Raw genomic sequence first — 9,830 nt, 5'->3', positions numbered from 1 at the left:
GATGGGATGGGATGAGGGGATGGGATGGGATGGGATGAGGGGATGGGGTGGGACGAGGGGATGGGATGGGACGAGGGGATGGGATGGGATGGGGTGGGATGGGATGGGATGGGATGGGGTGGGGTGGGGTGGGATGGGATGAAGGAATGGGGTGGGGTGGAATGAGGGAATGGAGTGGGATGGGATGGGGTGGGATGGGATGAAGGGATGGGATGGGGTGAGGGAATGGAGTGGGATGGGATGGGATGGGATGGGATGAGGGAATGGGATGAGGGAATGGGGTAGGATGGGATGAGGGACTGGGGTGGGATGAGATGGGATGGGATGGGATGAGGGGATGGGAGGGGATGGGATGGGATGAGGGGATGGGAGGGGATGGGATGGGATGCGATGGGATGGGATGGGATGGGGGATGGGATGCGATGGGATCGGGTGGGATGGGATGGGGAGGTGGGATTGGATGGGATGGGATTGGGTGGGATGGGATGAGGGAATGGGGTGGGATGGGATGGGATGGGATTGGATGGGATGGGATGGGATGAGGGGATGGGATGGGATGATGGGATGGGATGAGGGGAGCCTGTCCACAACTCAACATGCCGGAGGGAGAGAAAGGGTTTCAAGGCTGGGTTTCCTCCCCTGGGACACCGGGCGAGGGTTTGCAGAGGCTCCCCCGGCCCAGGGAGGGCTCAGGCACGGGCAGGGCTTTGCCGGGCACCGTGGGAGGATTAAAGCAAAGCAGGAGGCTCGTCCAGCGAGAGACCCTTCCTGGCACGGGCTCTACATTCCATACATTCCTACCTTCTCGCAGGTAAATCTTTGAAGAAGAACTCTTTTTTTTTTTTTTTTTTAGGTTTTTTTAAGGTTTTTTTTTTGTCCCTTTTTTTTTTTTTTTTTAGAAAAGTGCTTTGCTGGGTTCTGCAGGAGGGAGGGCTGCTCGCGGTTCGTTTTCCTCTTTTCGAGGGACAACTTCTCTCCCTGCCAACAAGGAACCTCCCCTGCTCAAGGAAGTGCTACTTTCAGTCACAAGGTCAGGGTAAACATGTTTTTCAAATGTAAAGCAGTTTCAACTGTTTAAAGCACAACCATAGGGATGCGAGGGAAAAAAAACAACCAAAAAACCAACCAAGCACTTTGCAAGAATTAAATAAAGCATGTAATAAATATGAATCATAAACTTCTGTACACAGGAGCAAGGGTTTGGGGTTTTTTTCTCTTTTTTTTTTTTTAATTGTTTAATCAATATAAAAAAAAAGGTTTTTTTCTCTGTTTTGCTTTTGTTTTCAGTGCATCTTCTTCCTCTTTAAAATGCTTAACCCTTTCCTTTCTGCGTCTCTCAGGCCCAGGATTACGCACACCTAAATGGCAAAAAAGACAAGGTCTAACAAACCCCCTTTCCAAAAAACTCTAAAAAAATATTCACAGCCTCAAACAGTTTTGTACATTTCAAGCAACAAAAGGTATAGAAAAAGGCACAAGTAACTGCATACATGTGGAGATAATACCAGACTGGGACAAAGAAAACCAGGAATTTTCCACGGGTTTGGTCATCCACTAGAGTGCTTCTTATGATTATACTAAAGGAAATAGTGTTGAAAATGTCTGTTGATTTTACAGAGGAAGCCTAAAGGTGGAACAGCTGGCGGAGGCTTAAGTACTTCCCGTGTTTTCATCCACCTTTTTGTGAGTTTGACCTAAATCGGAGTGCTCTGGGTGTGGGCTGCTCGCGCCGGGCTCTCCGGAGAGGTTCCTGGGGCGCAGGGAGCAGGGCTGGGCCTGGGGATGGCCGGGGGGGGGTTCCAGCGAGGGGACGGCTGAGATGAAAGTGCAGGGTGGTTCCGGAGGGGTGCTCGAGCTGCCCGATTGCTGCTTGCCCGTGGGTTTGGAGGGGTCGTCCCCGCTGGCCGAGGGCTCCGGAGAGGGCTCCTGGGGGATGCTGGGGCTGGCTGGGGACACCGAGGGCCCCGTCTGCTCCGCCGGGCTGGGCTCGGCCTCGGCCGTGGGCTTGTGCTCCTCCTGCTCCTGCTGGAGCTCACTAGTCCTCATCTTCTCCTCTGAGAAGCCACCACCCGCCGGCTCCGGGGACAGGGTGTACTTGGAGACCTTTGCAACGGGGGACACGGACGCCGATGACGGCTCTGGAGGGGTTTGGGGCTCCTCGTCCCTCCTGGGAGCCCGGCTGGGCTGGGCGAGGCCGCTGGCTGCAGAGGCGAAGTGTCCCGCTTGGAGGGACAGCACGGGGCCGGGCACCAGGCTGGCGTGGGTGCTGGGCCTGGCCTGCACCATCTGGATGCCCCCAATGGGGATCATGGGGTACGGGGTCCTGGCGAGCTGCTGCGAGTGCAGCGGGAGGTGGCTGAAGACATTCTCCTCCCCTCGGCCGGGAGCGTGGAGGTCGTGAGGGGCCTGCAGGGGCCGGGGGCACGCGGGCTGCGGGGTGCCAGGGGAGCAGGGCGGGCTGCGGAGTTCCATCTTCTGTGCCGGGGGGGAAAAGAAAGAGCTGGGTCAGTGCAGCACACGAGTGATGGCCTCAGCAGCAGCAATGCTCAGTGCAAGGACTGGGGTTAGCGTTTTATTCGGATCTGAGGGAGGTCAATCAACTGAGGGAGATGTGGAGCCCCAAACCGTTAAGGTGAGAACAGCAAAAACCACAGCGTTTCCCTTCTGGGTACAAATATGCCCCTGGTGTGTTGGGGAACAGATCCAGGGATTTGGCTTAGGCCTGGATCATTATAAAAGCAGAGAATTCTTTAGTTGGAAGGGACCTTTAAAGGTCATCTCGTCCAACCCCCTGCCATGGCAAGGGACATCTTTAACTATCCCAGGTTGCTCCAAGCCCCAATGTCCAACCTGGCCTTGGGCACTTCCAGGGATCCAGAGGCAGCCACAGCTTCTCTGGGCACCCTGTGCCAGGGCCTCACCACCCTCAGAGTAAAAAACATCCTCCTTAAGTCCAATCTGAATCTCCCCTCTTTTAGTTTAAAACCATCACCCCTCGTCCTGCTCTCAGAGCTGCCTCGGAAATGCTGGCAGAGGACGCCAGTGTTTGCTGCCAGCCGAGCTGCTTCGGATCCCTGTCAGTGCAGGGGGTTCCCGAGAGCCCAGAATGAGGTTATTAATTAATTTATTTATTTGTCTGGTTTGACTGTGCTTTCCTAAAGCAGGATCGCATCCTCGCAGCTGCTGAGTGCAGGGATGCTTCCAGTGAGAGGCGGCACCAACTCCGGCACGCCCAGCAGTGGGTCCCCACCACCACCCTCACAGGGTGCTCTGTGCAAATCAAGGGTTCCGACCCTACATTTTACCTTTTCCTCTTTCTCTCTCGGTGCTTCCCATAGTTTCCTAACGTACATCATGGAGAGATATGTGGCTAAACAGAAACGGATTAATTAGTGATGAGGTTACGACTAAATCCCTGCACAGGACTCCCAAGAAGAGGAAGCAACAGAAACTGAAATCAACTTTCCATTAAGATGGGGTTGGAGATAAAATGTGAGGATCCACGTGTGAGGAGGGCACATTTCTTTGTAGGATTATGGGGAATAACTCCCTGATCCTGTGAGCTGGATCTCTGAAGAGGCGGCAGAGGAAAGCGGCAAAAGAGAACAGGAAAGAGAAAAAGGAAGAGCCACCAAAGGTAGGGTCAGCAGGGACAAGGTCAAACACTGTCACTTATCCACAGGAAGTCTTGGCTAAATCACTTTAGGGATGCTGGGAAACCCCAAACAAATATTTCAGTGGTGCAACAATCACCACAAGGAGAGACTGCCCTAAGCAAGGGCCTGTGGGAGGAGAGATGGTCGTGGTGAGACTTGGCAGAGCCTGACACTGAAACCGAGCTAAGATCATCCTCAAGCCCTGTTTGGGATCTGACAAATCCTCCTCTGGTCTTTCTGTCTCTTGTGGCCTTAGCAGGAATGTTAATTTTGCAATGAAAGCCCAGCTGTCCATCATGCTGGTAAACAGGAAGTTTTCCATTCAGGTTTTTTGCTGTTGCTTTGGAGGCACATGGAAAATCAACAGTGGTGGCTCTGGGTGCAGAAAAGGAGCAGGAAAATGAAGCCAAAAGGTAGAAGTGAACAAAGGTGGGAATGGCAGACAAGCAGGGCTTCAATCATTGTCTCCTACTGTGGATTTGGGAGCTGAGGGGATTTGCTCCAAGCAGAGGCAGCAGAAAGTTATCCTGACAGAAGAGCTGAAGGATGGGGGTTTCCAGAGCCCTGAGATTCACCATGAGATGTGAATTGACAGGAGAGGGAAACGGCATTAAAGAAAGCCAAAGTTTGGGCCTAAAATAAAGGAAAGTCTCTGAGAAGGTGAGACAAAGGCTCAGAGTGGAAAGGACGAGGAAGGAGGACAGAAGATTGTCATGGGCATGGGAGAAAGGTCTGCAGAAGCCCTGGCTCAGTACCTAGGGTGGCAGGGGCTCTCTAAAGGCCTCTCTCTCCCCAGGGCAGTCCCTGAGGGCTGGAGTCTCTCCCCACAGCGAGTGGATCTCACGTTCATCAGCACAACTGACAGCAGAGCCCGGCACTCCCGCAGGAAGGGGGAATATTCCACCAAAGCCCACATCCATCTGCCTGCAGCACAGGAACGGGCGAGTTCCCTTCACCCACAGGATCTCCAGCAGAGAGATTAAATAATGTTCTGGGCCCAGTGGGAACCCCCTCGCTGTGCTGAAGAGAGAAGCCAGATGAAATGAGAGATGTCCAAACAAACCTTTCTCAGCAGCTCCCCCAGCAGAGCTGGCTGTGGGTGGACACAGGGCTCAGCCAGGGCTGCCTCAGAGCTGCCTCAGGTCACTGACCAGTGGAAAATGGTCACAGCTCCACCCCAGCCGGGGAAACCTCAGGGATGGGAATGAAATTCCCAGGAACAAAAAGGCTCTAAGTGACAATTAATCATTAAGAGGTTGTCCTTGCTGATTGTCCCGGCAGGCCTGGCTGGCCCAGGGGTGGGAATAACCCCTCGGAGAAGGGATAACTTTATTTCTCTCCAGCTGAGAAAGGCAGGACCCAAATGGGTGCAAAACCCACTGCTGTCCCATGTCCCTGTGCACTTCTGCATCACAGCCTTCACCAAAAACCCGACCAGAGAACACCCTGTGGGGAGCAGAGGGCAGCAGGGCTCTGGACTTACCAGCTTGGACTCGTAGAGCTGTAAGTTTTTGCCAAAGAACCTGTGAGGTAGAGGCATCGAAGAGAACATCCCGGGCTGGGCTTGGTAGGAGCTTGGAACTTTGTCCTCCGCTGATTTGCTGGTGCCAGGCACGTCCTCTTTCCCAGGGGATGGATACCTGGACAGCTCCAAGCAGCCTGGAGACAAGACTTTCTTCAGGGAGAAGTACCTCAGGGATGCCATCTCTCTGCTGGGCGACGAGTGCCTGCCAGGGGACACTTCTCCGTCTGGGGGGAGGGCTGTCCTCGGGGACAGCTCCCTCCGGGGGGACAGGTGCCTGCTGGGTGACAGCTCGAGCCTTGGGGACACACACCTCAGGGGAGACGCCTCCCTCCTGGGAGAGAGGCGCTGGCAGGGGGACAGCCCCCTCCCTGGGGACAGGCACCTCAGGGAGGACAGCTCTGCCGTGGGGGAGAAGCGTTTGGGGGAGGTTTCGTTTTTGGTCAGTAAGTGCTTCCTCGCTATCATTGGTCTGCTGCTGCCACCCCCTCTGCCACCGTCCTGGCTCGGGGACCACCTTTTCCTCGGGGAGGTGTCTTTGGAGGTCGACAGGTCCATGGCCAAGGACATCGGTGGCCTCGTGACAGACTCTCTCTCAGCAGGAGCCAAGTGCTCGGTGGAGGTCAAAGCTGGTCTGTGGAGGCTCAAGAAGCTGTGGCACACAGCAACGTCGCTGCTGTCTGCTGACCACTTGCTTTCCAGCCCTGAGGAGGAGGAGGAGGAGGAGGCCTGCTGGCCTTCCCCCGCTTTCGGGGTGCTGGAAGCAGCTTCTCGAGCTGTGGATGGTGCCGTGTCAGTGCCTTCCTCTTGGGAAGATGGGGAGCCCCCTGAGGAGTGCAGCAGGAGGGTGCCGTGTTTGCCTTCGGGCAGCTTCAGGGCTGGCTCGTCTTGGCTCTCCTCTTCCTCCTCGTCTTCCTCGTCCTCATTGTCGTCATCGTCGTCGGATTCCTCGAGGTCTGAAAACTGGTGTTCCTCGATGGGCTCAGATCCCTCCCGCCCCTCAGAGTCCTGGAAAAGGTCTTCACTGGTTCCTGGAGGCAAACACGAAACAGAGAGTGTAAAACACACGTTCAGGATCTATTTTTGTGCTAAATCTGCCCCTACAACACACGTAAGGGGCTATTTTTGTGCTAAATCTGTCCCTAAAACACCTGTAAGGGGCTATTTTTGTGCTAAATCTGCCCCTAAAACACACGTAAGGGGCTATTTTTGTGTTACATCTGCCCCTAAAACACCTGTAAGGGGCTATTTTTGTGCTAAATCTGCTCACAAGCTCTAAGGGCACTGGAGGAGACAGAACCCAGCTGTTTCCTAGGTCTGATCATCTCCTGCTTTGAAGCTGCAGCCTTGCCCTCCCTGCCAGCTGCCCTGCTGATGATCCCAGTAGATCCCAGTGAATCCCACTCCACCCCAGTTCCAGCTCTGTCAGCACCCACAGCCCTCAGGCCCTGCTGGGCACCTGCCACACTCTTGATTTGCTCTAAAATGCAAAAAAACCCAACCCTTTAATAGATGAGAACAGCAGCACCCCCATCCTTCAGTGGAGTTTGATGATTATTTGTGGCAGTGGCGACTCCAGAATATCCACAGTTGCCAAAATACGGCCAGCTCCACCTGTTGGGCCTTTTCCTGCCTGGATTTTTAGGCTTTTAGGCTTTAGGCTTTCCAGCAAGGCTTTTCAGGCTTTCTCTAAAAATCGAACAACAGGGTGGAAGGAACCTCTGTGGATTTTCCTGTGGTAGGATAAATTCCAGCTGTGGTTCGGAGGCTTCTGTGGGGCAGAGGATTTGGGGCTTTGTAAATCAGAGCTTGGGGGCAGTGAGGAGGATAAAAAAAGCAAATTTTACAGGATTTAAAATATTCCTGTAGGTGAAACCACATCTCTCTGCTGCTTGAAGGGCCAGCAGGAGCTTTTGGGGCTGGGTACTGAGCTTTCAACGCTCAGAGAAAAATCTGCTTTTCCCCTGGCAGATGCGCAGGGCTGCTGGCAGCAGGACAGGTCCGTCGGGAACAGCCACTGGATGTCACTGCAGCTCAGCAGAACCGCCCTGCCAGGGCCGCGGGTCCCCCTGCTCCGGAGGGGCTGGAAATGTTCAGCTGTGCCCGCGCCAGGCGCCTGGAGATGCAGCGGAGCTGCTGGGACACGCTCGGATCCCGGCGTGGCCCGGGTGCTGCCGTGACACCTGTGTGTGACAAATTGCATCGCTTCAGCCCGGGACACGGCTCCTCCTGCGCCCAGCCTGGAACAGGTCCCCGTTCAGAGGTGCCACTGCCAGCAGCACCAGCTGGAGAGGGCATTAAAGGGAGCCGAGCTGGGCCGAACCTGCTGCAGCAGCCAGGGTGGCTCCAGAGGGGACACGGCCGCACAGCACGGAGTCCCTGTGAGGGACTAAAAGGACTAATTGGGTTTATTTTGAACGCCAGGGCCTTACAAGGAACTGCTCACGAAGCGATTGGCATTCCCAGTCACATGGATTTTCCCATGGCTGATAATCCACCCAAGAGCCTGCCTGAAACCGGGAACGGAAAGGAGCATCTCATCTATCCCTCCAATATCCACGCAAAACATCCCTGCAGCAGTCCCTGAAGGCAGAGCTGTCCCAGCAGCTCTCCACGGGGAGGGATTCTGGCTCACATTGTGAAATCCTCCGCCGTGATGGGGGGATGCTGGGCCCGGGCTCTTTGCAAACTCCCAGAGGAGCTGAGCTCAGAACAAATATTATTCCAAACTCCCAGCTGTAGGCTGAGCCGTGCATATTTCCTGCTTGGAAGAGGAACGCGTTTCACTGGCCGAGCTGTGAGCCAGCCCCTGACTCTGGTTTTGGGGTTGGGGACAGACAGGAGCTGTGCCTTGTCCTGGTGCTCTCCTTTCTTTGCCCCGGCTGGGACAGAGCAGGGTCAGGGTCAGGAGTGAAGGGAAAGTGAAGCCAGCCCCAAACTGGGGGAGCTGTTTGCGTTTGCCACCACGAATTCCAGCAAGGGAAACATCTCAGCGAGTCCTGGGACAGCCCCAGGGATCCGCTTTGGCCTCCTGACACCATCCCTGAGCCCGGGCTTCCAAAATTCATCCTGCTGGGCTCGTGGGGAGAGAAAGGGCAGGGCAGGGAGGGAGGAATGGAGGAAGGAAGGAGAGAGGGAATTAGTGGGAATGTGTCCTGCTGACAGCTTTGTCTGAGGTTGCATTTCATTGCGTGTCTGTTATTTATCCTCCCCAAATGGTGCCATCCCACCGAGCCCAGCCCAGGCAGGAGTGAGGAATTCTACTCCAATCTCCTTTTATAGTAACACCCCTTGCTTTCTGCTGCCCCTTAAATAGAAATACAAACAATCAAGTGAAATACAACTCCGGTTTAAAATAATCCAGGGAGTTTTAGGAACGGCTGCTCCCTCCCCGCCTGCCCCCAGAGGAAAGCACGGCAACCTTCCTGTGCTGCTTTGTGTCATGTGGAAATTGGAGCCATTATTATTATTATTATTATTATTATTATTTAATTAAAACAGTACTTTTAGTTCTGGTTCTGAGCCTCTTTGCAAGGAAGAGAGAGGACACAGGGGAGGGCGCTTTGCAGCCCCTCGCCCTGAGAACGGGGGCTGTGGTCACAGCTGGATCTTGGATTTCTCATGCACCTTTCTGTCATTCCTGGGTTATTTTCTCATCCATCCAAACAGCCCTGACCACTAGAGGACAAAATCCCATTTTCTGCCCGTCTCCCTGGCTGCTGTATTCAGTATCTACTCGACATTTGTGAGCAATGGGCCTCTCTGCTCACAGAGCAGAATATTCCCATTTCCAGCAGAAGTCCAGTGTTGGCTTTGACCAGGTGGGAGGGAAGCTGGGAGGAACAAAAGGAAACCTCCTGTGATCCCAGCCCTCCCGGGGGCACCTTTGTGCACCTCCTGAACACCCACACAGGGGCTCGGCAGCAACGGGAACAGGAAATGGGCTCCAAATCCCAAATTCACATGGATTGCTTGCACAAAGTCCAGACACACTCCAGGGGCAGCTCTGCAGCCAACCAACACCTGGAGGGGAGACCCTCCCCGGCAGCCTCAGGCAGGGAGGGGTCAGTGACTGAGTGATGGCCAAGGCAGAGCCCCCCAGCTGATGGGGCCGTGGTTTGGGCTGAGAGCTCTCCCAGCTGCCCTGGGCATGCCAGGGGACCTTCCTTAGAATTCCTCTTTCCATGAGGCCATCACCTGACAGAACTCCTTTTCCCAAGCTTTCACCCATCCCGACTTCCACAACAACACTGGGTGCATTAACCCTGAGTGATCCAGGGATGAATGGCTGGGGAAGTCAGGACTGGAAGCACTGCCCTGAGCTGCTGAAGGGAGCCCCTGTGTCCTCAGAAGGCTGCAGCTCCACGGAGCATAAATAGGACGCTGGATTTGCGGGTCTCCAACAGTGACACACACCGGGATGAATTGGTTCTATGATGGAAGGGTGTAAAGTAACAGTCCTTCTTTCGGAAGTGTGAAATGAACCCTTGGGATTCACCTTCCTGCTCCCCCTTCCTGGCTTTGATCATGGAATGGTTTGGGTTGGAGGGACCTTAAATCCCATCCCATCCCACCCCTGTCCTGGCAGGGACACCTCCTACTGTCCCAGGCTGCTCCAGCCCCAATGTCCAGCCTGGCCTTGGGCACTGCCA

The 9,830-nt window shown here is 54.7% G+C and overlaps 1 protein-coding gene across 2 annotated transcripts in view; it reads right to left on the bottom strand.

Moving 5' to 3' along the window:
* Positions 1–1,130: 1,130 nt before the first annotated feature.
* HIVEP3 (HIVEP zinc finger 3) overlaps positions 1,131–9,830 on the bottom strand; it is a 69,959-nt gene continuing 61,259 nt past the window's right edge. The window contains exons 6-8 of one of the 2 annotated variants that reach the window (XM_042022484.1): positions 5,140–6,209; positions 3,306–3,370; positions 2,423–2,475 (exon numbers count right to left, since the gene is read on the bottom strand). In XM_042022484.1, coding sequence (XP_041878418.1) covers positions 3,353–3,370; positions 5,140–6,209 — 1,088 coding nt within the window. In that variant the 3' untranslated portion in view covers positions 2,423–2,475; positions 3,306–3,352. Of the gene's footprint in view, positions 2,476–3,305; positions 3,371–5,139; positions 6,210–9,830 lie in introns of both variants that reach the window. The other variant, XM_042022483.1, reaches the window with a different exon arrangement.

Source organism: Corvus kubaryi, unplaced genomic scaffold (genome assembly GCF_017639235.1).
Source record: "Corvus kubaryi isolate FWS band 111438036 unplaced genomic scaffold, C.kubaryi_AGA036_p1.0 37209, whole genome shotgun sequence".
In the NCBI taxonomy this organism is placed as follows: Eukaryota; Metazoa; Chordata; class Aves; order Passeriformes; family Corvidae; genus Corvus; species Corvus kubaryi.
The sequence above is the reverse complement of the archived record's forward strand: the minus strand, read 5'-3'. Positions and strand labels throughout refer to the sequence as shown.